The 24133-nt window shown below is 41.2% G+C and overlaps 1 protein-coding gene across 3 annotated transcripts in view; it reads right to left on the reverse strand.

The window, feature by feature from the left end:
• Window positions 1–24133, reverse strand: part of RPS6KA3 (ribosomal protein S6 kinase A3) — a 118864-nt gene that overhangs the window by 88312 nt on the left and 6419 nt on the right. For all 3 annotated transcript variants that reach the window (XM_075854039.1, XM_075854042.1, XM_075854041.1), the window contains exon 2: window positions 7335–7388. In XM_075854039.1, the coding sequence (XP_075710154.1) occupies window positions 7335–7361 (27 nt within the window). In that variant the 5' untranslated portion in view covers window positions 7362–7388. The remainder of the gene's footprint in view (window positions 1–7334; window positions 7389–24133) is intronic.

Raw genomic sequence — 24133 nt, forward strand, 5'->3', positions numbered from 1 at the left:
TTTCCACTGTTTTTGGCCCACAGGCGCCCAGAAACCAATCCAGCAACATCTGCACGCCAAATGGCGGTCCTTCTCTTCTGAGCCCTGCCGTGTGCCCAAACAGCAGTTTATGACCACATATGGGGTATTGCCGTACTCGGGAGAAATTGCTTTACAAATGTTGGTTTCTTTTTTTTCCTTTATTTGTTGCAAAAAAGAAAAAATGTGCGCTAAAGCACTGCCCAATTCTAATAAATTCTATGAAACATCTGTGGGGTCAAAATGCTCACTACACCCCTAGATGAATTCCTCAAGAGGTGTAGTTTCCTAAATGGTGTCACTTTTTCGGCGTTTTCATTGTTTTTTCCCCTCAGGGGCTTTGCAAATGTGACATGGCCTCCGCAAACCATTCCTGCTAAATGTGATCTCCAAAAGCCAAATGGCACTCCATCCCTTCTAAGCCCTGCCGTGTGTCCAAACAGCCGTTTATTACCACATGTGGGGTATTATTTTACTCGGGAGAAATTGCTTTACAAATTTTACGGTGCTTTTTCTCCTTCAGTCCTTGTGGAAATTAGAAAAAATTAGCTAAACCTACATTTTCTTAGAACCTAAACCTAGATTTTTATTTTCAGGGCCTACTTCCAATAATTTATGCAAAAAACCTGTGGGGTCAAAACGCTCACTATACCCCTAGATAATTTCCTCAATGGGTTTAGTTTCCAAAATGGGGTCACTTGGGGGTTTCCACTGTTTTGTCCCCTCAGGGGCTTTGTAAATGTGACATGGCCTCCGCAAACCATTCCTTCTAAACTTCAGCTCCAAAAGCCAAATAGCGCTCTTTCACTTCTAAGCCTCGCCGTGTGTCCAAACAGCTGTTTATTACCACATGTGGGGTATTGTTTTACTCGGGAGAAATTGCTTTATAAATTTTGCGCTGCTTTTTCTCCTTTAGTCCTTGTGGAAATGAGGAAAAAAAAAAAATCGCTAAACCTACATTTTCTTTGAAAAAACGTCAATTTTAATTTTCACGGCCTACTTCCAATAATTTCTGTAAAAAACCTGTGCGGTCAAAATGCTCACTATACCCCTAGATAATTTCCTTGAGGTGTGTAGTTTCCCAGATGGGGTCACTTTTGGGGGATTTTCACTGTTTTGGCACCGCAAGAGCCCTTCAAACCTGACATGGTGCCTAAAATATATTCTAACAAAAATAAGGCCCCAAAATCCACTAGGTGCTCCTTTGCTTCTGAAGCTGGTGCTTCAGTCCAGTAGCCCGCTAGGGCCACATGTGGGATATTTCCTAAAACTGCAGAAACTGGGCAACGAATATTGAGTTGCATTTCTCTGGTAAAACCTTCTGTGTTATAAAAAAAATTGTATTAAAAAAAAATTTCTGCAAAAAAATATTAAATTTGTAAATTTCACCTCTACTTTGCTTTAATTCCTGTGAAATGTTTAAAGGGTTTAGACATTTTCTAAATGCTGTTTTTAATACTTTGAGGGGTGAAATTTTTAAAATGGGGTGACTTTTTGGGGGTTTCTAATATATAAGACCCTCAAAGCCACTTCACAACTGAACTGGCCCCTGTAAAAATGGCCTTTTGAAATTTTCTTGAAAATGTGAGAAATTGCTGTTAAAGTTCTAAGCCTTGTGATGTCATAGAAAAATAAAAGGATGTTCAAAAAGCAATGCCAATCTAAAGTAGACATACGGGGGATGTTAATTAGCAACAATTTTGTGTGGTATAACTGCCTGTCTTACAAGCAGATACATTTAAATTGAGAAAAATGATAATTTTTCGCTAAGTTTTGGTGTTTTTCACAATTAAATACTGAACATATCGAGCAAATTTTGCCAGTAACTTAAAGTCCAATGTGTCACGAGAAAATCTCAGAATCGCTTGGATAGGTGAAAGCATTCCGGAGTTATTACCACATAGAGTGACACGTCAGATTTGAAAAATGAGGCTCGGTCAGGAAGGTCAAAAGTGGCTAAAGAGCGAAGGGGTTAATATGTGTGTGTACAGCGGAGACCATACATGCACGATGCCCACTGTGATAATACATGCCCCCTAAACTAAACGTCACTAGTGACATGCCGTATACTTTTAAAAAAAGTAAGTACATTACAATGTTAGAGTGCAGAAGACCTTGGGTAAATCGACATTACATTTTTTTTCTCAGAAAACCCATTTAAACAGTTAATTTACTGACGACATTCCCTTTAAGCGGATCTTGCATATATTTATTCTGTCCTGTCACTTAGTAATGTCACAGTTTTCATGTATTGTGACTTTATATTACGGTGCATGCAAAATATATATATATATATATTTTCATATTCATCTATGCCCCTCCCCCGCTGATTTATATTTTACTCTATATGCACAGTAATAAGGAGAACAGGGAACGTGGTATAGAATAGAATAGAAAAACACTTGCAGCACCCTCATGGTGGTAAAACATGTGCTTTGTGATTTGACCACCAATGTTGTACAATGCAATAATAGATAGCAAAAATATTGCAAACGTGTATATATGTACATATGAAAATAGTGATCACAGTTCCAGGTCAAACATTCTGTAATTTCTTTTTATAGCAATAATAGTGCAGCCTGCAGAGCTAGTCCTGCTGTCAAATACCAGAACCCCGACGAACCCCATTAAAGTCAATCTATTTGAAAAAGGAGCTGACACAGTCATCTCTCTGTTCTAAAGGAAAGCCATGAGGGGAGTGTGAACAGGACTTATAATCTGGTGACAGAGCCTCTTTAAGTGCCCTATCTCCTACATAATGTGATTGGCACTGTAATGTAGGTCACAGCAGTGGTTTTTATTTTGAAAAATGATCAATTTTGACGGAGTTCTGACCTATTTTTAGATTTATGCTAATGACTTTCTTAATAGACAACTGGGCGTATTTTAAGTTTTGACCAAGTGGGCGTTGTGGAGAGAAGTGTATGACGCTGACCAATCAGTGACCAATCGGCGTCATACACTTCCCTCCATTCATGTACTCAGCACATAGTGATCTTGCGAGATCACGATGTGCTGTCACTTCCTCACACATTAACGTTACCGTTACCGAAGTGTCTTGAGACTGAATAGACATCGCTTCCAGCCGGGACACGATGTCCATTCACAATCCCGACACTTCGGTAACGTTTGTGTAAGTGTCATACACTTCTCTTTACAACTCCCACTTGGTCAAAAAGTAAAAACACGTCCAGTTGTCCATTAAGAAAGTCATTAGAATAAATCTAAAATAGGTCATAACTCTGTCAAAATTGATTGTTTTTCGAAATAAAAACCACTTCTGTGATCTACATTACGTAGGAGATGGGAAACTTATAATGTGGTGACAGCCTCTTTAATCTCATCAAATGAAGATTTATATTTGGTTATGCAATGCATTCCATTGACAGCAAAAATTAAAGTCACGTGATGTCAAGTGACAACCTTTAAAAATCAACGTGATAATATATTTGGGCACACCTGCAAAAAAACAAGCTAAATTTTATCACAACGTAAATTGATGGTGCTTAGGCGCTGATAATCTGTCTAATAATAATAATAATAATAATAATAATAATAATAATAAATCAGGCAACGTCTGGCACTTGCAGGAATCCTGCAGATTCCAGACATGCGATTTTGTCTTTCCGTGCCGTTTCTGCTTAGCATTCCAAATTTCAAAGATTACAGAAGACCTTGGCTTGATACCAAGCACTAGAAACTTCCCCAGGACATTCATTACCGAATGCAAAGCCCGAACATCCCCATTCACAATACAACAGGTGAACAACATAATGAACAGCAAAATCATCCTAGATATAACAGATAGATTTTTTTTTCCCTTGCAGTCTGCCAATATCTCAACTAAAGCAAACACAAGTTATCTAATAAAAAAAGGGAGACTGTTGACACAATCTATAAAGAACAATAGAACATGATGTACAAAATAAGACTGGAACGATTTCATCAGTTCATAAGTATATCCAATAAGGGTGAATCAAAGTTTACTTGAGATATATACACACATACATGCACGGTATTGAAATTAGACAGGTGTCCTGGCGCGCAGCATAAAATCAAGTGAGCGTGTTTTCCGTGTATGGACGTTTGAACATTAGGACTTACCTAAGCATTGTGGCCGAGCAAGATCATCCCTTCGTGGCAGCTGTTTACCCTGTGGCAGAAGGATACTTTTAGGCTATGTTCACACGGAGTATTTTGGGGGAGGAATATCTGCCTCAAAATTCCGTTTGGAACTTTGAGGCAGATTTTCGCGCCGTTTTGCGCCCGCGGCCATTGAGCGCCGCGGGCATAAAACAGCGCGAAATACGCTTTCTCTGCCTCCCATTGAAGTCAATGGGAGGTCACAGGCGGAAGCGCCCGAAGATAGGGCATGTCGCTTCTTTTTCCCGCGATCCAGTTTTACTTAGATTTCAATGGGAGGCGTTCTCGGGCCGTTTTTGCCGAGTTTTGCGACGCGGTTTCCGCGTCAAAAAAACTCGGCAAAATACTCTGTGTAAACATAGCCTTACAGCAACTGTGAGAAGGTATCCTGTCCAGATTGGCAAACATTCTTGTAGAACGATTTCAGGACCTAGTAGAATCTATGCCAAGACGAATTGCTGCAGTTCTGAAAGCCATAGGAGCTCCAACGCACTACTAAATGGGTGTCTCTAATAAAGTGGCCATTCAGTGTATATATCTTGTGCTATGGCCAGGGACGTAGCTGTTGCACGCAAACCCAGGAACCTCTGAGGGTTCATTGAGCGAGACCGACCATTGGACACCTAAACCCAGATTGAGCAGAGGTTTAAATTAAATTACAAGTTATACACAATCTTTTACCACAAAACTATATATTAATCTGCTTAGCTCCTCTTACTCTATAACATGCATACTGCAGATTGGGCTGCATTTTCAATTTGACAGGTTCCCTTTAAAGACTGAAAAGGGTTATCCATTACCGGACAACTGAAGACCTATCCACCAGATAGGTCATCTGTATATGATCGGTGGGGGTCAGACACCCGGACCGATCAGCTGCTCCGGCTGCCTCCAGGCACCGCACGTCTATGCCAGAAGCAGATGGCTCTGGTCACAGAATAGCGGTTGAGTTGCAGCTCTGCTCCTATTCAAGTGACCGCAGGGACTCACACAATCACCATAACGGGCGATCCCCCGTTAACCCAATCAGAAAGGAAACAAAAATCTAGTTCTTAGAAAGAACAGCCAGCATTCCACTGATGAATCTATGGGGACTCTATGGCCATTTGTTCTAAACACTTTAGAATCAAGGTGAAAGTGAAACAATATGTGTAGGACGATAGCGGGAACTTCTCATTTTACAAAACCTTAGCAGTTCTGTACGAGGAAAGGTTTCCGCGCCAAGGTTAACATCAAACTGCTGGCTTTGGATAAAAATGGAATAATTTATTTCATAATAAGAAGTGGTGTAAAGTCTTCGAAAAAAGTCTATCACAAATATATGGAGATCCGAGCGGACCAGAAATACAATTTTCACTGCCGAGCCCTCTGATTGGCTGCAGTGGTCACATGCTACTAGCATGTAAACAATCACCAGGAGTACCGCTGGAGCACCAGGGGAAAGGATAGGAGAGTACTGCTCCTTTTGTTAATTTACCTCATTTTCAGCTATTAGCAATACATTTTCAGAAACTGAATAACACCTTTAAAGAGAACCTTTCACCTGCCCATACATGTGCAGCATGTAATGGGGAGGGCTGCACAAACCCTGGGGCACCTTACATTTTTTAACTACCCTCCTCCTTTATTTAGATATCAGTGCCGTTATATTTGGCACCCGATATTTAAATAACTCCCTGAACGGTCGATGGGGCGTGTAACGGCAAGGGTGCCAGTCACATGGCTGTGACACTGTCCAATCAGCTATGGACAGTATCACAGCAAGAGCTGGAGACAGGAGAGCGTGTGCGCACACACGCTCTCACACTTCAGCTCTCGGCAGACAAGGACAAGACTGATCTCTCGTGAGAGATCAGTCTTGTCCTTGTCTGCCGAACTGGAAAGGGGGCAAATAATGGAAAGAGGGCGAATCACTGATGCGGACTGTGCAAGAGCTGGAGAGAGGAGAGCGTGCATGCGAGCGCACGCTCTCACTCTTCAGCTCTCAGCAGACAAGGACAAGACTGATCTCTTGCGAGAGATCACAGTCTTGTACGCCGAACTGTCAAGGGGGCGTATCACTGCTACGGACAGTGTAAGAGCTGGAGGAGAGCACGCATGCTCTCACTTCAGCTCTCGGCAGACAAGGGCAAGACTGATCTCTTGCGAGGGATCAGTCTTGTGCTGGTCTGCCGAACTGGCAAGGGGGCGTGTCACTGCTACGAACAGTGTAAGAGCTGGAGAGGGGAGAGCACGCATGTGCGCACACACGCTCTCCTCTCTCCAGCTCTTGCTGTGATGCTGTCCGCAGGGGATTGGGCAGTGTCCCAACCATGTTACATGCCCCCTTGCCATTACATGCCCCATTGACAGTTCAGGGAGTTCTTTAAATATTGGGCGCCAAATAGAACGGCACCGATATCTACAGAACGGAGGAGGATAGAATTTTTTTTAAAGTGCCTCAGGGTTTGTGCAGCCCTGCCCGTTACATGCTGCACATGTATGGGCAGGTGAAAGGTTCTCTATGTGATCTACTGTTCTAAACACCTGCATAGTAAAAGACCAGGGTTGAGGAAGTGCTGCTCTATTCCTATGCAGATATGCATGGACCTGAAAAGACATTCATAGGAGATCAGAAGGATACTTGCAAGTGAATTTTTAGTCTTCCATATAAAAGACCAGCCCCTTTTAAGTAGTTAATATAAGATTGTAACCATATAGCACGATACTCATACAAAATCATTCAAAATTATGTTGTTACACTAAGGCCTCATGCACACGACCGCAGTGGTTTTGCGAGCTGCAAAACCCCGGACCTGTTGCGGTCCATTTGACTGCAAAAAAACGTTTGTTGTACATCAGTGTATCAGGGTTCATGGATCCGCAACAAAAAAAAATAATAAATTGACGTCACCAGTTTGTCAAGCTGCAAATTCGGACCATAAAATGACTTGTCCTGAGTTCGTGCGGGCCGGATTTGCGGCCCCAGATCGGACACAAAAGCACGGTCACGTGCATGAGGCTTAAACACGTATAACAAGAAATATATCAATATAGTGTTCATTATGCCACATCGTCTACTTTAAAATCTACATAGATAAATGTAATATATGATTTACTACACAATTTTTAGTGCGGGTGAAATTGTTTTTTTTTTTTTGTTTTTTTTATTCCAATATCCAAAGAAAACTTACATTGTTCTCATTGTCTTCTTCACACATTGATTCCTCTGCAAACTGCTGTCCATTCTGTAATTTAGATAAGAGAAATATTCAATATTCAGTGTGTTTACACTTTGAAAAATGTACATTTAAAAAATATTATTTAAGTTAACCGAGCTTTATACTCAAAATTTTCTTTGAAAAAAAAAGAACCCACAACAACAGTAGTGCAAGGTTGGCCAAATTCCTGGAGCTAAGAAATGTGCTGCTTGCTGAGCACTTTTGGATGTTTTCACTTGATGTCATAGGACGTTCTTTCTCCGTTGCTACTAAAAATAAAATCAAACTGGCTCCTGGAGTGGGCTACTCCTAGTCCAGATTAATTTGTTCTTTCATTAGTCATCAACCCTACAAACATTAACTTACAAGAAATATCCCAGCAGAGACCTCATCCCTGCTTCACACTCTTGCCTGGCTAAAAACATCTTCTCCAAGGTTCAGCAACCTTTTTTAAAATTGAAGAGATTTCTTATCCACGCCTACAGTTTTAGGTGTCACAACCAACATAAAAGTTGCACATTTTTCTTTTAGCCCATTGCTTTCTCATGGATTCGGGAGATACAACTTAATATATTGCTATGGACACGAACTTCTGCGAGATAAATTGGAGCTGTTGCCCTACAAAACTAAAATAAAATCTTTGTCCAGCCCCAGCCTGCCCTCAATGTTAAAACCAGCATTAACCGTAATAAACCTATATTAAAGAGGCTCTGTCACCAGATTATAAGTGCCCTGTCTCCTACATAATGTGATTGGCGCTGTAATGTAGATAAAACATCATTTTTTTATTTTGAAAAACGATCATTTTTGAGGAAGTTATGAGCAATTTTAGATTTATGCTAATTACTTTCTTAATGCCCAACTGGGCTTTGAGAGCCGCAGAATACACCCCGCACTGTAGATAGTGCCACCCACAACACCCTGTAGGCAGCACAAAACCCTCTGTAGATAGCGCCACCTAAGCTCCCTCCAGTGCTCTGGCAGAGGATTCACCTCCTAGAGGGAGCCCCCGGTCGTCTCTCCATCCCCACTGTAGATAGTGCCACCCCCCCTGTGCAGATAGCTGTAGATAGCATCGCAACCCCCACTGTAGATAGCGCAACCTGAACTGCCTCTAGGAGGGAGTGGAATCCCTGGTGTCAGATCGCACTGGCCGGGGATTCCGCTTCTAGAGAGAGCCCCTGACGTCACTGCACAGACAGTGACGTTAGTGGCTCTCTCTAGGAGCGGAATCCCCGGTCGACACTCAGGCCTGGGATTCCGCTACTGAGAAGCCCATGGTGTCACTATCCATATATGGTCAATGACATCAGCAGCGCTCTCTAGGAGCGGAATCCCCGGTGTCAGATCGCTCTGTGTCGAGGATTCCGCTACTGAAGTCCCTAATGTCACTGTCCATATATGGACAGGGACGTCAGGGGCTACTCCTGGAGCGGAATCCCCTTTCTGGCAGGGGATTCCGCTTTTAGAGTTAACCCCTGACGTCACTGTCCATATATGGAGACACACATCAGGGGCTTCCTGTAGGAGCAGAATTTTCGGCGAGAGGGATTTCGCTCCTACAGGGAGCTACAGTGGTGATATTTACAAGAAGGGGGTGCCATTTACGAGAGGTGGCGCTATCTGCAGGGAAATATTGCTATCTACAGGGTGGTGGCACTATTTACAGGGGGTTGTAGTGCGGCACTATCTACATGGGCACTGTGGCATTATATTGGCACTACCTACATGGGACACTGTGGCGCTATCTACATGGGCACTGTGTGGCACTATGTGGGCATTATCTACAGGGAGAACTGTGGCACTATGTGGCACTATCTATAGTGGTATTGCGGCACTATCTACATGGGCACTGTGGTGTTTTCAGGGGGCTGGAACAAAAAGCCTAATAAAATTCATCCATTTTTTATTTATTTATTTTTTTTAACGTCCATGAAAAACGGATGGCAAATGCCGGTTAAAAACGGTCAGACAGCCGGGAAATGGATTAAGATTTTGAGACACATTGATGCAAAACAGCCATGAAAAACCCACAGTTGATCATTTCTTGACTGCCGTTTTTTTTACTGTCGCGTGTATATAGCCCTCATCACTCTCCCCTCACAGCGATCCAGGCTGACGGCGAGAGAAGAGGACTAATTGTTACAGAGCTCTAAAGTGTGTGTGTGTGTGCATATATATATATATAATGTATTTAGATCATATTCTTTTGGTCTTTTGCTGCTTCTCACTTTTACATTCATTAATTTTTATAGGTTTATTTACCTTCTTTGATACGGATCCAGGACATTCTTGAAAAAAAAAAAAAATAATTATATATATATATATATATATATATATATATATATATATATATATATATATACACACACACACATATACACCCGTATTAGGGCCTTTTTATTTCATTCTTCTATCCTATGAGGGTTCAATTAGATTGAGCTTGTTCGCAATCTATATATATACTAAGTTCCTAAACACTAATGATGTATTTCTCGTTGCTTGTAGCCTGGCAACGATTAGTTGATGCCGCTTTCGGCTCTCGTCCGCTCGGCGCACGCGTGCTGAGGGTTGGTGACGCTTGCGTACCAGCACTAGGTATCCTAGTGACTGATTACACTCGTCACTTCCGGTTTTCGTCAGTACGCGCTGGAGGGACATGGACGCAATGAACAGTGAGCACTATTTAAATATATGAATTACCTACCATGGTCTCAAATGGTTAATGGTCCTACATGGTTAATATATGACACAGCTTTTTGAATATTTGATTGTCAAATAATTATGTCTGTATTATGTCTTTCTCATATTTATTATTATTTTAATTGTTGAATATGTCACTTTACACTTTTGTATCAATGTTGGACTGTTTTGATACAATAAAACATGATTTTACACTTAGCTACATGCTTTATATATTTTTCTAATTATTTAAATTATTCTAATGAGATTGATTGCCTTGTTTTTTGCACATGCTTTATAGACCTTGGATTGTGTATGTATCACCATGCTTGAAAAAAGTCCTAATGTTGGACTGAAACGTCGCACTTTTTCTATGTTGGCTTGAATAAGAAACCACAGTTTTTCATCTATTCTATCGGAGTGCTGCAAGATTTATTTATTTGGGAGATTATATATATATATATATATATATATATATATATATATATATATAGCTCTATGGTAAATATTAAAAAAAAGTGTTGTTTTTTTTAACATTTTCTGTGATTTGTCTGCTCATAATAAAAATTCAAAGACACCAAATTAATTTAACTAATCTAGAAAATGAAAGCCTTATAAGTCTTGTAAAAAAAAAAAAAAAAAAAAAAAAAAAGTAAAAATAGTTGGGCTATTCAAAGCGGTTCCAAAGATATTAACGTTGAAACCCCTTTCAAATCTGACATGTGTCACTTTATGTGGTAATAACTCCGGAATGCTTTAACCTATCCAAGCGATTCAGAGATAGTTTTCTCGTGACATATTGTACTAGGTTAGTGGCCAAATTTGGCCGATAAATTCAATATTTGTTAAAAACTTCAAATTTTAGCAAAAATTAGCATTTTTCTAAATTTAAATGTATTTGGTTGTAAAACAGATAGTAATACCACACAAAATAGTTACTAATTAAGGCAAAGTAGAGGTAAAATTTACAAATTTAATTTTTTGGGCAGAAATTCATTTGTAATAAAAAAAAACTGTAACACAGAAGGTTTTACCAGAGAAACGCAACTCAATATTTATTGCCCAGATTCTGCAGTTTTTAGAAATATCCAATATGTGGCCCTAGTGTCATAATGGACTGAAGCACCGGCCTCAGAAGCAAAGGAGCACCTAGTGGATTTTGGGGCCTCCTTTTTTTAGGAATATATTTTAGGCACCATGTCAGGTTTGAAGAGGTCTTGTGTTATCTAAACAGTCGAAACCCCTCCCCCCCCCAAAAGTGACCCCATTTTGGAAACTACACCGCTCAAGGCATTTTTCTAGGGGTATAGTGAACATTTTGACCCCACAGTTTTTTTGCAGATTTTAGTGGAATTAGTCTGTGAAGATGAAAATCACCTTTTTTTCTGTGGAAATATAGAATTTTTTCATTTTTACGAGGAATAAAGGAGAAAAAGCAACCCAACATTTGTAAAGCAATTGTTCCCGATTACCCCATATGTGGTAATAAACTGCTGTTTGTTCCCACTGCAGGGCTCAGAAGGGAAGGAGCGCCTTTTAGATTTTGGAGCGCAGATTTTGATGGATTGGTTTTCAGTGCCATGTCGAGTTTGCAACACCCCGGAGGGACCAAAACAGTGGAAACCCCCCAAAAGTTACCCTATTTTGGAAACTACACCCCTCAAGGAATTTTTCTAGGGGTATAGTGAACATTTTGACCCCACAGGTTTTTTGTAGAATTTAGTGGAAGTAGGCCGTGAAAATGAATATCAACATTTTAAACGTTGAATTTTTTAATTTTCACAAGGGATAGAAGAGGAAAAGCACCCCAGCATTTGTAAAGCAATTTCTCCCAATTACGGCAATACCCCATATGTGGTCATAAATGTTTTTTCATTAGAAATTAATTAACCCTTTCAGGACTGATCCTTTTTCATTTTCGTTTTTCACTCCCCGCCTTCCAAGAGCCATCATTTTTTTTATTTTTCAGTCAGTAGAGCTGCGTGAGGGCTTATTTTTTGTGGGAAGAGTTGTAGTTTCTATGAACACCATTTAAAGTACAATAAAATGTACTGTGAAACTGAAAAAAATAATTTGCGGGCTGAAATTGGAAAAAACTTATTCCTCCATTGTTTTGGGGGTTTTGTGTTAAAGTCTTTCACCGTGTGGTAAAACCGTCAACTTTAGTTTTATTCTGCGTCTCAATATAAGTTTGGTATCACTGTAATCGTATTGTTATTTTTATATTTTACTACTTTTACAAAGAAAAGACTATTTGCGATTTTGGCGTTTTAAAGTCTTAAAGTCTATTTCTTACAGCGTTCACTGTGCGCAATAAATTAAGTTTTACTTTATTCTGCGGGTCGGTATGATTACGGCGATACAATATGTATATAGGTTTTTTTAAGTTTTGCAGCGTTTGCACAATAAAATTAAGTTTCTATAAAATAATTTATTTTCTGAGACACCATATTCTGAGCCGTAACTTTTTTAATCAAAAAAGCTGTGGGAGGTCTTGTTTTTTTGTGGAACGGGTTGTAGTTTTTATTGGTACTATTTTGGGATAAATGCGACTTTTTGATCACATTTTATTCTATATCTTGGGAGGGGTGGTGACCAAAAAATAGTGATGCTGACATAATTTTCCGTTTATTTTGTTTGCGGCGTTCACCGTGCGGAAAAAATAACAGTTTCATAGTTTGGGTCATTACGAACACAGTGAAACCAAATAGGCGTACTTTTTTTTTAACGTTTTAATTTTTTCCCTATAATAAATGACTTATTATAGGAAAAGAACAACTTATTTTTACACTTTAAAAAAAATATTAATAAAAATTTTTATAACTTTTTACACTTAATTTTTTTTACCTGCAATTTGATCGCTGCTAGAATACATTACACAACCTAAGTAGTGTAATGTATTCCAACGGTCAGTGTGACGTCACAGTCATTCTGACAGTAAGGCTGGATTCACACGAGCACATTACGTCCGTAAGGCTGGTTCTCATAGGATTCCATACATGGCAGACCCGGAGGCCGTTGCCTGGCCTCCGGATGCCAGCAGAAGCATCAGCAACCACCACAATTGCATGGGGGCTGCTGATGTGCTACAAACCCCCTAAATGTGGTGATCGCAATCGAGCACCACATTTAACGGTTTAATTGCCAAAATCAGCGGCGACGAGCCGCTGATCGGCAACACTGGGGTATTCTTAAAGGACAGGTGTCGCGGAAAAAAAAAAAGGTTATATAAATTTGCTTTTAGGCCTCATGCACACGACCGTATTTTTTCCCACCCGTAAATACGGGTCCGGTGTCACACGTATTCGACTCGTTTTGCACCAGTATTTATGGACCCGTGCACTGCACTAATCGGCAGCCCCTTCTCTCTATCAGTGCAGGATAGAGAGAAGGGGCAGCCCTTTCCGAGGTAAAAGTAAAAGAAATTCATACTTACCCGGCCGTTGTCTTGGTGACGCGTCCCTCTCTTGACATCCAGCCCGACATCCCTGGATGACACGGCAGTCCATGTGACCGCTGCAGCATGTGATTGGCCTGTGATTGGCTGCAGCGGTCACATGGGCTGAAACGTCATCCAGGGATGTCGGGCCGGATGTCGAGAGGGACGCGTCACCAAGGCAACGGCCGGGAGACCGGACTGGAGGAAGCAGGAAGTTCTCGGTAAGTATGAACTTTTTTTTTTTTTTTTACAGCTTGCTCTATATTCTGATCGGAATTCACTGTCCAGGGTGCTGAAAGAGTTACTGCCGATCAGTTAACTCTTTCAGCACCCTGGACAGTGACTATTTACGGACGTCGCCTAGCAACGCTGCCGTAATGACGGGTGCACACATGTAGCCACCCGTCATTACGGGAGCTCCATAGACTTCTATGGGCTGCCCGTGCCGTTATTACGGCCTGAAATAGGACATGTTCTATCTTTTTCAACGGCACGGGCACCTTCCCGTAAGAAAACAGGAAGGTACCCGTGGCCAATAAAGTCTAATTACGACCCGTAATAACGGGAGTTTTTACGGTCGTGTGCATGAGGCCTAAGTGTGTTATTAAAATATATTTTATTTATTTGTGTTTTTGTGTTTTACTTTTTTCTTACTTTTACTTCCCTATGGGGGCTGGCATTTTTTTTTTTCATCTCTGTATGTGTCGGTTAACGACACATACAGAGATGGAATACGGCACATACATCCCCATAGAGAATGCAAACCGGAGCCGTTCCATTCACTATGGTGAACGCCGTCTGTGTGGGAACGGCGCATGCGCCGCTCCCACACAGTCCAAAAAGAAGGTCTTCGGCCGAGCGACATCCGGCGCCATTTTCATGTGGACCGGAAGATGACTACTTCCGGTCGCGGCTTCCGGACATATGTTCAGAAGCAAGGACTAGGAGCGGAGGTAGCGGCAAGAGCAGGTAAGTTATGTTTGCGTATGTTTGTGTTTTACTGTGATTACCACTGTATGTAAGCCTACTACACTGTGCATTCGCTCAAAAAATGGCAGCACACAGTGTAGGAGGTTTGAACATTCAACCCCCTCCTTTCTTCTGGCACTAGCCAGGATAAAGGAGGGGGATTAATTGAGCACACTAGAGCGAGTGTGTCTTCTCCAATTTTGCAGTATAAAGCAATGAGGTTGCTTTACCACATGCCAATGCTGCAATTTTGGGAATCTCTCCCTCTAGTGACCAGCACATAGAAATGTTATAAATTAGAATTTAATTTATAATATTTCCTGACTTGTTAAAAAAAATTAGAACAATGTGTAATCATGTATATACTAACTGTTTAGCTAAAAAAACATTCCCTTTAAAGCAGACCCAGATGTGTGTAACCTTGTTGGGGACAGCCCTCTGATATTCCGACATCTTCTGAACAAAATCTATTATAGACCAATACATAGCCATCTTGAGGGTGAGAAAAACACCACCTGGTTACCAACAAACCTCAAGGGGACGTTTCGTTGTGGCATGTGTAAAGCATGCAGCTCTATTTGTAATACTAAGACCTTCAGGAGTAGGACCACAGGAGAAGCTTTCCATACGAGATCCTTTATCAACCACTTGACTAAAGGGGTGGAGTATCTAATTACTTGTGTATGTGAGATGCAATATGTGGGGAAGACCAAAAGAGAGTTTAGGCGGAGAATTAGGGACCACGTATGTGACATTATTAGAAAGGAAGATACCTCTGGTCTCCAGGAATGTATGGGAATGCCATACAGGGGACCCTATGGTCCTTAAATTTCATGGGATGGAACATATCAAACCACCTGTTAGAAGGGGAGATTGGGACAGGAGGATTATGCAGGAGGCGGCCCAGTGGATCTTCATGGTGCAAACCATCAGACCACTGGGACTTAATGAACAAATATCCTATTTGTCCTTTCTCTAAATTTGGCAACTTTGAATATGTGCCGACTTCCCGGTCCTCTCTCACTCTCTCTTTGGGCATCACAATCACAGCAAGGTTGGTTGTGATTGATTTTTTTTTTTGTCGCCCCACATACAAATAATCAATCCCCTGCAATTTATATGGAGGAATATGACCAGAGGTATCTTATTACCTACATTTAGTATGTCTATATTTTTAGTATGGAGGCACTACAACATGTAGTGTGACCATCTTATTCTCATTCGTAAAGAGGTCCTTGATGTCATCTTTTAAATTAGGTCCAACACTTTTGAGCGCTTACTTCGCATTCAGTTTCCTTGTGTGTTGTTTATTAGCGGCGTTTGATTCCGGCCGCCTGAAGCTCCCCTGGTGACCACGGATGCTGTATGCATCGACTATTGGCCGTGGCGTTACCAAGGGGCTGTCCCATACGGTGGACGTCATTCCGACATAATACACACCTATTGGTGTAGGTCCCAGGGACGCGACCAGAGTAGGTGGGGCTAAGCCTCATTAGGCTCTAGGGTTTCCCCAGCGCGCGCTAGACCAGTCATCAGTGTCTATCAGAGTGCACGCCGGAAAACAAAGAGCATAATATGTGCTGACCTGCATTTAGAACTCTTTAGGCAATTTGTACCCATGAGGACGCTCCTCTGATAGGGGTGCCGAAACGCGTAGGGAATTTTGCTTCTTAATGGCAAACAGACCAGCATTACATTTGTTACTGCCTCTCTACAGTGTATGAATACTGAACTATTATACTTCAGACACTTTATCAAAGGCGTATGTGTTGCCAATGCCTGTACTCAGATACTTTTTGGCATTAGTGCCCACTTCTTTAGATTAATCAAATTTTAAAAAAATAAAAAAAACTTATTTTAAACGTTTATCCAGGAAAATAATTTCTACTTATAGATTCCTTAGCAACTACCTGTGTATCTAACTATACACAGGGCAACAAAAAATAAAAATCAATAAGAAATCCCATTAGGAGAGAAAATAAAAATTCTGTATTTTCCACATCTTACATATGTACCCCAAAATGGTGCCCTAATAAAGTACAACTTGTCTCACAAAAACACTTACACAGCCATGTCGGAGTAAATAAAGAACAAAAAGTTTATTGAGCTGAGCAGACTACAATAAATTTGTGTGTGAAAACAATTAGTATAATCTGTTTTTCATCCATGTAAAGCCCTGCTCATTCTGGCGAATGAGTCCAGTGGGCGGTACTACTCATTGATTGACAGCTATCTCTCTATGGACACTTGTGATGGGAAGGCTAAGGAGTAGGACTGAGTGAACAGAGATTTATAGCAAATTGTAAATTATACTGAATTTTTGCCCACAAAACGTTACAATCTGTGCAGTTCCCTCTGTTCTATAACATGCAGACAGGACAATGTCCAGCAGGACACACTTGCTTTCAGGCATGCATTTTATAGAAGACAATCCTCAACTTTGTGCTTATGAATCAAGTGATACTATTACAAATATTACACTAAATAGGTCACTATAGAACAAAAAACTAGTCTGCCTCACAGAAAGAGAATCTTCTGTTACACCAAACCTAAAAATTTAGTTTGCTTAAGCCCTTGGCGACATACGAAATACTTACTGAAATGTCGGCAAGGGGAAGTATGGACCGCGCTTACGATCTGAGCGCGCTCCATACTCGGCGGGTGACGGCTGTGTTACACAGCAGACACCTCACTCCAGCGGGTGTAATCAAAGTGACCGCGGCTTGTTACAATCAGGGTGCGCCCCCTCAAACACACCACCCCGTCCACCCGCGGCGCGATCGACCGTTTATAATGGTCATGGCAGCCTGGGGGCCTAATAAACAACCCCATGTCTGCCATCTTTGTACTCCTTTGAAGATCTACCTCTGGCAGGGCTTCAAAGGAGACGGTCAGAATCACGATATACTGCAATACATTAGTATTGCAGTATTTTATGCAAGCGATCCAACGATTTCTGGTTATAGTCTTCTAGGGGGACAAATAAAAAAAAAGTTAAAAAAAAAAGTTAAATAAAAGACTTTTGTTTTTCAAAAAAAAAAAAAAAGTATTAAAAGTTCTAAAACCCCCCCTTTTTCCATTTTTCCCCGTAAAGTAATGTTAAAAAAAGTTCCCAGTATATTATGCGATACAATAAACGGTGTCATGAAATACTACGACTTGTCCATGCAAAAACCAAGCCCTCATACGGCTATGACGACAAAAAAAGCAAAGAAGTTATGGCTTTTGGAATGCAGGGAGGAAAAAACAAAAACGAAAAAAAAACAAAAACTGAGATTGGCCGTGTCTCCCAGGGGTTAAAGAAGACCTGCCACCTCTCCTGACATGCCTTTTTTAGTAAATACTTGTATTCCCCATGAAATAATTTTGGAACATACTTTAGTACAACTCTACATTGTACCGTTCCTGTTATTTCTCCTATAAATAGCCAACTGGATGTTATTCTCCTGGTCTGTGTCCCTACACGGTCCCATTCGGGCAGCACTGATTGGACAGTGTCAGTCTATGTAGATCCCCCCTAAATTGACAACTGGGAGTTACCAGTTATTCCTAAATATCTACAAGGAATAACAGACGAACGGCACAACATCAAGTTCTGAGAAAAGATCCTCCAGAATTGTCAATTCATGGGGAATATAATTATTTACTAAAACAGATATGTCAGGAGAGGTGGCAGGTCCTCTTTAAACCCGTATCTTCCCAAATAGCAAACATAAAACACACAAAAAACACTCAAGTATAAACACTTTGAGAGATAAATTTAGGTGAAATCCAAAAAAGTTGACATTCAAGAGCACAGTATTTGACAAAACCTGCTCATAAGAGGTCTCCAAAGAACATCTATGAAACCTTAGACTTGCATTTATAAGAGATCTTACAATGATATACCGATGGTATCCTAAACACACTGAACAGGTTGAGAATTTCACAACCGCAAATCTGCTACATACTCACCAGTCTTTCATGAAAAAATCCGTGGTACAACATTTTTAGGAACTTCCCTTTTCTGTGAAAGCATGTGCTGCACCGAATCTCCTCTATACGTGGGCCAAACACCAACTCACATGCTCAGCCTATATGCAGACTAAATAGCCAAAGTGATGCAAGAGCTTGTACAATAACGAAGATGCATATTGATATAGTGGAGGGTAAAGGATCATCTGTTTCCATGGTAGCCTTCGGGAAGAAAGAATAGTTGAAAATAGACGTATTTCCTGGACGTTTCCCCATGGCAGTAGGAGGTATGAGATATACCATTGCAATACAAGATAAAAGATGGCATGTAGTTACAAGGTTTGGTACTTCTAAAGAAACCATCAAATAGTTTTGTAATGAAAGACTAAAATATAATGCGTCCCTGATGGGGTTTGAAATGCCTTAACAGACTTTTTATGTCACTAATGTATTGCCTTCTATCTCATTTTTCTTCGCTAGAAGCGGCTAATATCACTACAGCCATACAATAAAGTATAAAAGGCATTGGGATCAAATGTTCAGATGCCCCCTCTAAACAGATGGGCAGCCAGGTAATCAGTGTGGCACTTTGAGAACTGGATTTACATGAGTGTCCTGCTATTACCCATAATCAGGTTTGCCTTCCAACGGATCAAACCATACAATTTTTGTTTCTGTAAATCAGATAACGATCAGATCTGAACATATATATTTGTTGTTCCTCTAGAATGTTCGGTTGGTTGTTCTGTTTTCCGGTCCTCCATCTCGTACGGCCAAATGGCTTGTCAGTTTTTCTTCACGTTAAAGGAGCTCATCATTGTGGGCATATTTCTAGGAACAACCGATTATTGTCAATGGCCATCATAAAAATGTATCACCTATCATAGAGATGCACCAGATGACGGGTGCTGGCCTGTCTAATAACAGCCGGGCTACCGCTCTAACAGCCAGGATCTGAGTTACCTTCGAACGCAGCCGTTTCACCCCTTAGATGATGCGCTTTATAGCGACCGTGGTATCTAAATGGTCTTAAAAGGTAGGTGGCTATATTGGTTACCCCTGGGAGGCGATCGCAGGGTGCCGATGGTTTCTATCTTTCTCCAGTGCTGCTTTTTCAATGATAGATATTTTCAGTGTCCAGAGGTTAAATAAATATAATGATAGCACGCAGTCTTATTCTATTAGTTTGCCAACTCAGAATGAACCAGATATTTCCTGTAATTTATTTTTAACTTTCTCCTCTCCAGTCCATAACTTTCGTAGGGCGATGCAGTCCGAGGGTTTCCGGCAATCAATGAAGCACACACAGACTTCTTGCATCCCTCTCTTTTGGTTATCTAAATTCAGTCTGACCAGATGGTAATTCACCATGAATATTTTTGAATATGAAGTTTTTTCTATTACACTTTTAAGACTGTTCACATCAAGTTTTGGCCATACCCTTAGGCCTCGTGCACACGTCAGTATTCTGGTCAGTATTTTGCATCCGTATTTGGAAGCCAAAACCAAGAGTGGGTCCAATACACGGAAGAGGTGCAAATCTTTCCATTATAGGTTTTCCCTGTTTATGTTCCACTACTGGTTTTGGCTTCCAAATACTGAAGTAAAATACTGACGTGTGCATGAGGCCTTAGCCTGTACGTCAGGAAAGCTCCATTGTCAGACAGGGGCCAAAAGAGTGTGTCCCTTTCAACCTTCCTTTTTGCAGTATATCGCAAAAAAAAAAAAAAAAAAAATAAGACTGGAATAGTGTAATAGACTTCATTATTCCATTCCAGAGTCCAGGAAAAAGTTGAATGTTTAAGCATATTTGTCAAACATGTCATGTGAAAAGGACATAACGCTTACTATTTTCAAAATCGGCTTCCTAGAGTGAATGAGAATATTCTTAAGGCCCTTTTACTCAGGTAAAAAACGCCTTTACGTTCCATGATTGTTACTCTGATCGCTCATCCCCGTACATTTTCAGCATGTCGGCAGCGCATCTCCCTGATTACAGCGGGAGATGTGCTGCCGACGACGATTATATTTAATTCTGCATAAAAGAGCAGATCAGCTGATGAACGAGTGTTTGCTCCTTCATCGGCTGATCGTTGCCCTGATTACACAGCGCAATGATCGGGAACGTGCCCTCATATGAACGCACATTTGTCCAATGATTTGGCCCGTGTAATAGGGCCTTTAGAATAGGCCATCAATCTTCGATTGGTAGGGGGTCCAACTCTCGGCACCCCCACCAATCATCTGTTTGAAAGGTGCTGCCCCTTCATTGTTTAAACAGTTTAAATCTGGTTCGAACTTACGCGGTTACTTTTGTAGCGACCGTGCCTGGTATTGCAGCATTGTCCCATTTACTTTATTTACGGGTGGAAAATCTGCAGCGTATTACAGTAGCAGCAAAGTGGATGATATTAAAAATCTCACCCAAAGGCTGCAGAACATCTCTATGCAGAAATGTATCCGTGGTGAAGATTTTATAACCGCAGCATGTCAATTTAGGGTCAATTTAGGGTGTATTCACGCACAACAGATTTTGTCCCAAAAACTTCTGTGACTGAAAATCAGTTCAAATGGGGTTGTTTCTGCAGCAGGTGCATGAATTTTTGCAAGTTCCATTCAGATTAATGAAACAGATTTTCAGCTGCAGAAATTTTTGCAACAAAATCTGCCACATGGCACACGGGGTGGATTAGCTGCGGATTATTCGTAATAGATTTAATTGCGGAAAATATACAGTATTACAGCAGCAGCAAAGTGGATGAGATTTCAACAAATCTCGTCCACGCACTGTGGAAAACAGAAGCACAAAAAAAGAAGTGCGGAAATTGAATTGCGGTGCGGATTCGCAACCTGCAGCACATCAATTTCTCTTGCAAAAATGCTATGGAACATCTGCACAGAAAATGGTCGGAAATTCTGCAGTGTTTATACTGCGTGTGGACGTACCCTTATGCTGCGGAATGGTTGCGGATTTTCCAAATGGAGTTTAAATGTGGAAGTAAAATTCCACAATAAATAGCAAACGTTGTGATTTTTGCTGTGGAAAAGCTGCGAATTTGCAAGTAGAGAAAAACCAAAACAGTCCATTCTCACCATCCATGGCGTTACCCATAGTGATTGGTCAAGCCTTCCCCACCTGGTCTCCTGGGATGACATTTCATCCCATGTGACCGCTGCAGCCAATCACAGGCTGCAACGGTCACATGGGAGAAAACGTCATTCCCAGGAGGCAGGCACAATGGAGACCAGCCCTGGGAGTAGTGACATGTCGCTATGTGAGACCAGGGGGAGGGGAGTATGGACTTTATTTTTTTAATCCCCTCATGTGGGGTTCACAGCTGCAAACCCAGGCAGAAGTCTGCATGAAAGTCAACACCAAATAAGGCAGGATTTGGTGTTGACTTTCATGCAGAATTCCCTGGCCTAAGCACTCTACTGCAATGTGGAAATGCCCAGGACAAGTTAACGTATTGCACCTAAATTCCTGTACCTACATTCTACATTGACAGCATGCCTGTGCCCTCAATAGGTCCTTTATCTAAAAAGCAGGTTCGAGTTGCTCCTTAACTCAGCACAATTCTCCACATTCCTGACAAACTTGTAGTCTGTAGATTTCGATGTTCCCACGAGTCGCCTAGGGTATTAGAACCTACTGCTGGCTCATCCACACAAATACGTGTTGACTACAGCTGCCGTAAACAATTTCACATCCTGCAGTTAGACGTTGTTCACACATCAAATCATGTCATGCACAGCATTCTCTGCAGATAAGCTGGTGTTGGCTTTGCTGTGAACACTGCATGACATAGATACGTATCACCTGTCCCAAAGAATATGTTAGAGCCAAAGTCATTTCCGCTGATCATTTCCGTTTTCCATCACAGCGATTACAAGAAAAAAAAAAAAAAAAAAAAGTCAGGCTGAAAAGTCTATTTACCCCTGAAATGACATTAAGTCGGACCACAGGAGCAGAAGCTTCGTCAGATTTGGTCACTTCTTTTTGTCGGTCAAAAAATGGATGCTAGAGTTTGTATTTTCACATCTGTTTACAGGCCATTAAAATTAAATGGGAGCCACTGATTTTTATTTTTTTAACCCGTTAATGACAGGTCTTAAAAGGCCTTAACGGGGTCTTCTGAACAAAAAAAAAAACCCTGAAATTACATTTGCACTTGATAATAAATATGTTCCGCATCTAGAAACGGGACACAGTTCTAATAGTAAATTACAACGTTTATCTTGGATCCGAGAAACGTTTCTGCTGATATTGAGCTTATCTCAGAAAACCCCTTTCACGACCAGCTAATTTTTTCATTTTACTTCTCTACTTTTCAGCATCCATAACTTTTTTATTTTTGCATTGACGTCGTGTAAGGCCTTGTTTTATGTGGAGGAAATTGTATTTTTCTGTGCGTTATGGGGTACAAATAAGTTACAGTGCATCTTATATTTTATTTTTGTGATGTAAATATAGTAAAAAAAAAAAAAAAAAGCAGGCAGTGGGTTTTTTTGGGCTACATTTTTTATACACCTTGTAAAGGAAGACCGGGAGTATATATTAATCTATCATTGCACATTTTGCTTCTGCCTAACATTTTCTGTATACCCCTCCTTCCAATCTTATCAATGCATTCATGCTAGAAACAAACACTGTTTTAGTGTGCTCCCTCCAGCCCACATGTAGGGCAACTGGAACCATTTCAAAGCCCTATTTTTTGTAGAAATATGAGTTTTAAACACCCATTGGAAACAAATGGGCACAACCTACAAGCGGCACACAGCGATTAGGTGGGAATAGTTTCCAAAGCTTCTGCCCATTGCTCCTCTTTATGGTGTCCCAAACCACTAAGGCGTCATGCACACGACCGTAGCCATGTGCACGGCGTGATTTTCGGGTCGGCCGGCCGCAGAGTGACACCCGCGAGTCGCCCGTAAATCGCGGGCCGTGCACATGGCCGCGTGCATTATTTCCTATGAGCCTGGACTGCAGAACACGGCTGTAATAAGACACATCCGTTCTTTCTGCGGTCCAGGCTCCTGGGCCATGCACGTACCGTGGAAACCACGGTCGTGTGCATGCCCCATAGGAATGAATGAAGCCGCAATTCTCCTGTGGATTATCGGGTGAATTGCGGCCACAAAAGCACGTTCATGTGCATGGGGACTTAATGAGCCCTTACAGTCAATATTTGATAATATTGATACAGCAAGTGAGACTGGGAGATAACCCTCTTGGTGCCACAAGAGGAAGACAATAACCAGTCTAATTGGTTTTAACATGTAATTTTTTTCTCCACTAGTCAAAATCAGAAGTAGACTATACAGAGGACAAGCATGATCAAGTGCGGGTTTTGGTTATAGGCCTCAGGCACACAACCGTATTTTTGCTGCCGCAATTTAACAGCACTTTTGTGGACCCGTCCTTTTCTATGGCCCTATGCACACGACCGCGATTTACATGGATCGGTGCAGGGATGCAAATCCCGACCGCAAAAACTCAAGTCATTTTAAGCTCCATATATGCGGATTCACCAATACTGGTGAACACAAGGGTGTTTTGCGGTTGACGGACTGCAACAGACCCGTGGTTTTGCGGACCACAAAACCAATACAGTCGTGTGCATAAGGCCTAAAGAAGGCCTCAAACTGCTAACACGGATATGCCGGGTGGGGGAAAGCATTGTAAACATACCTTTTGTCTCAGGAATGAAAGTTGCATGACTAAGGC

Source organism: Rhinoderma darwinii, chromosome 2, assembly GCF_050947455.1.
Source record: "Rhinoderma darwinii isolate aRhiDar2 chromosome 2, aRhiDar2.hap1, whole genome shotgun sequence".
NCBI lineage: Eukaryota > Metazoa > Chordata > Amphibia > Anura > Rhinodermatidae > Rhinoderma > Rhinoderma darwinii.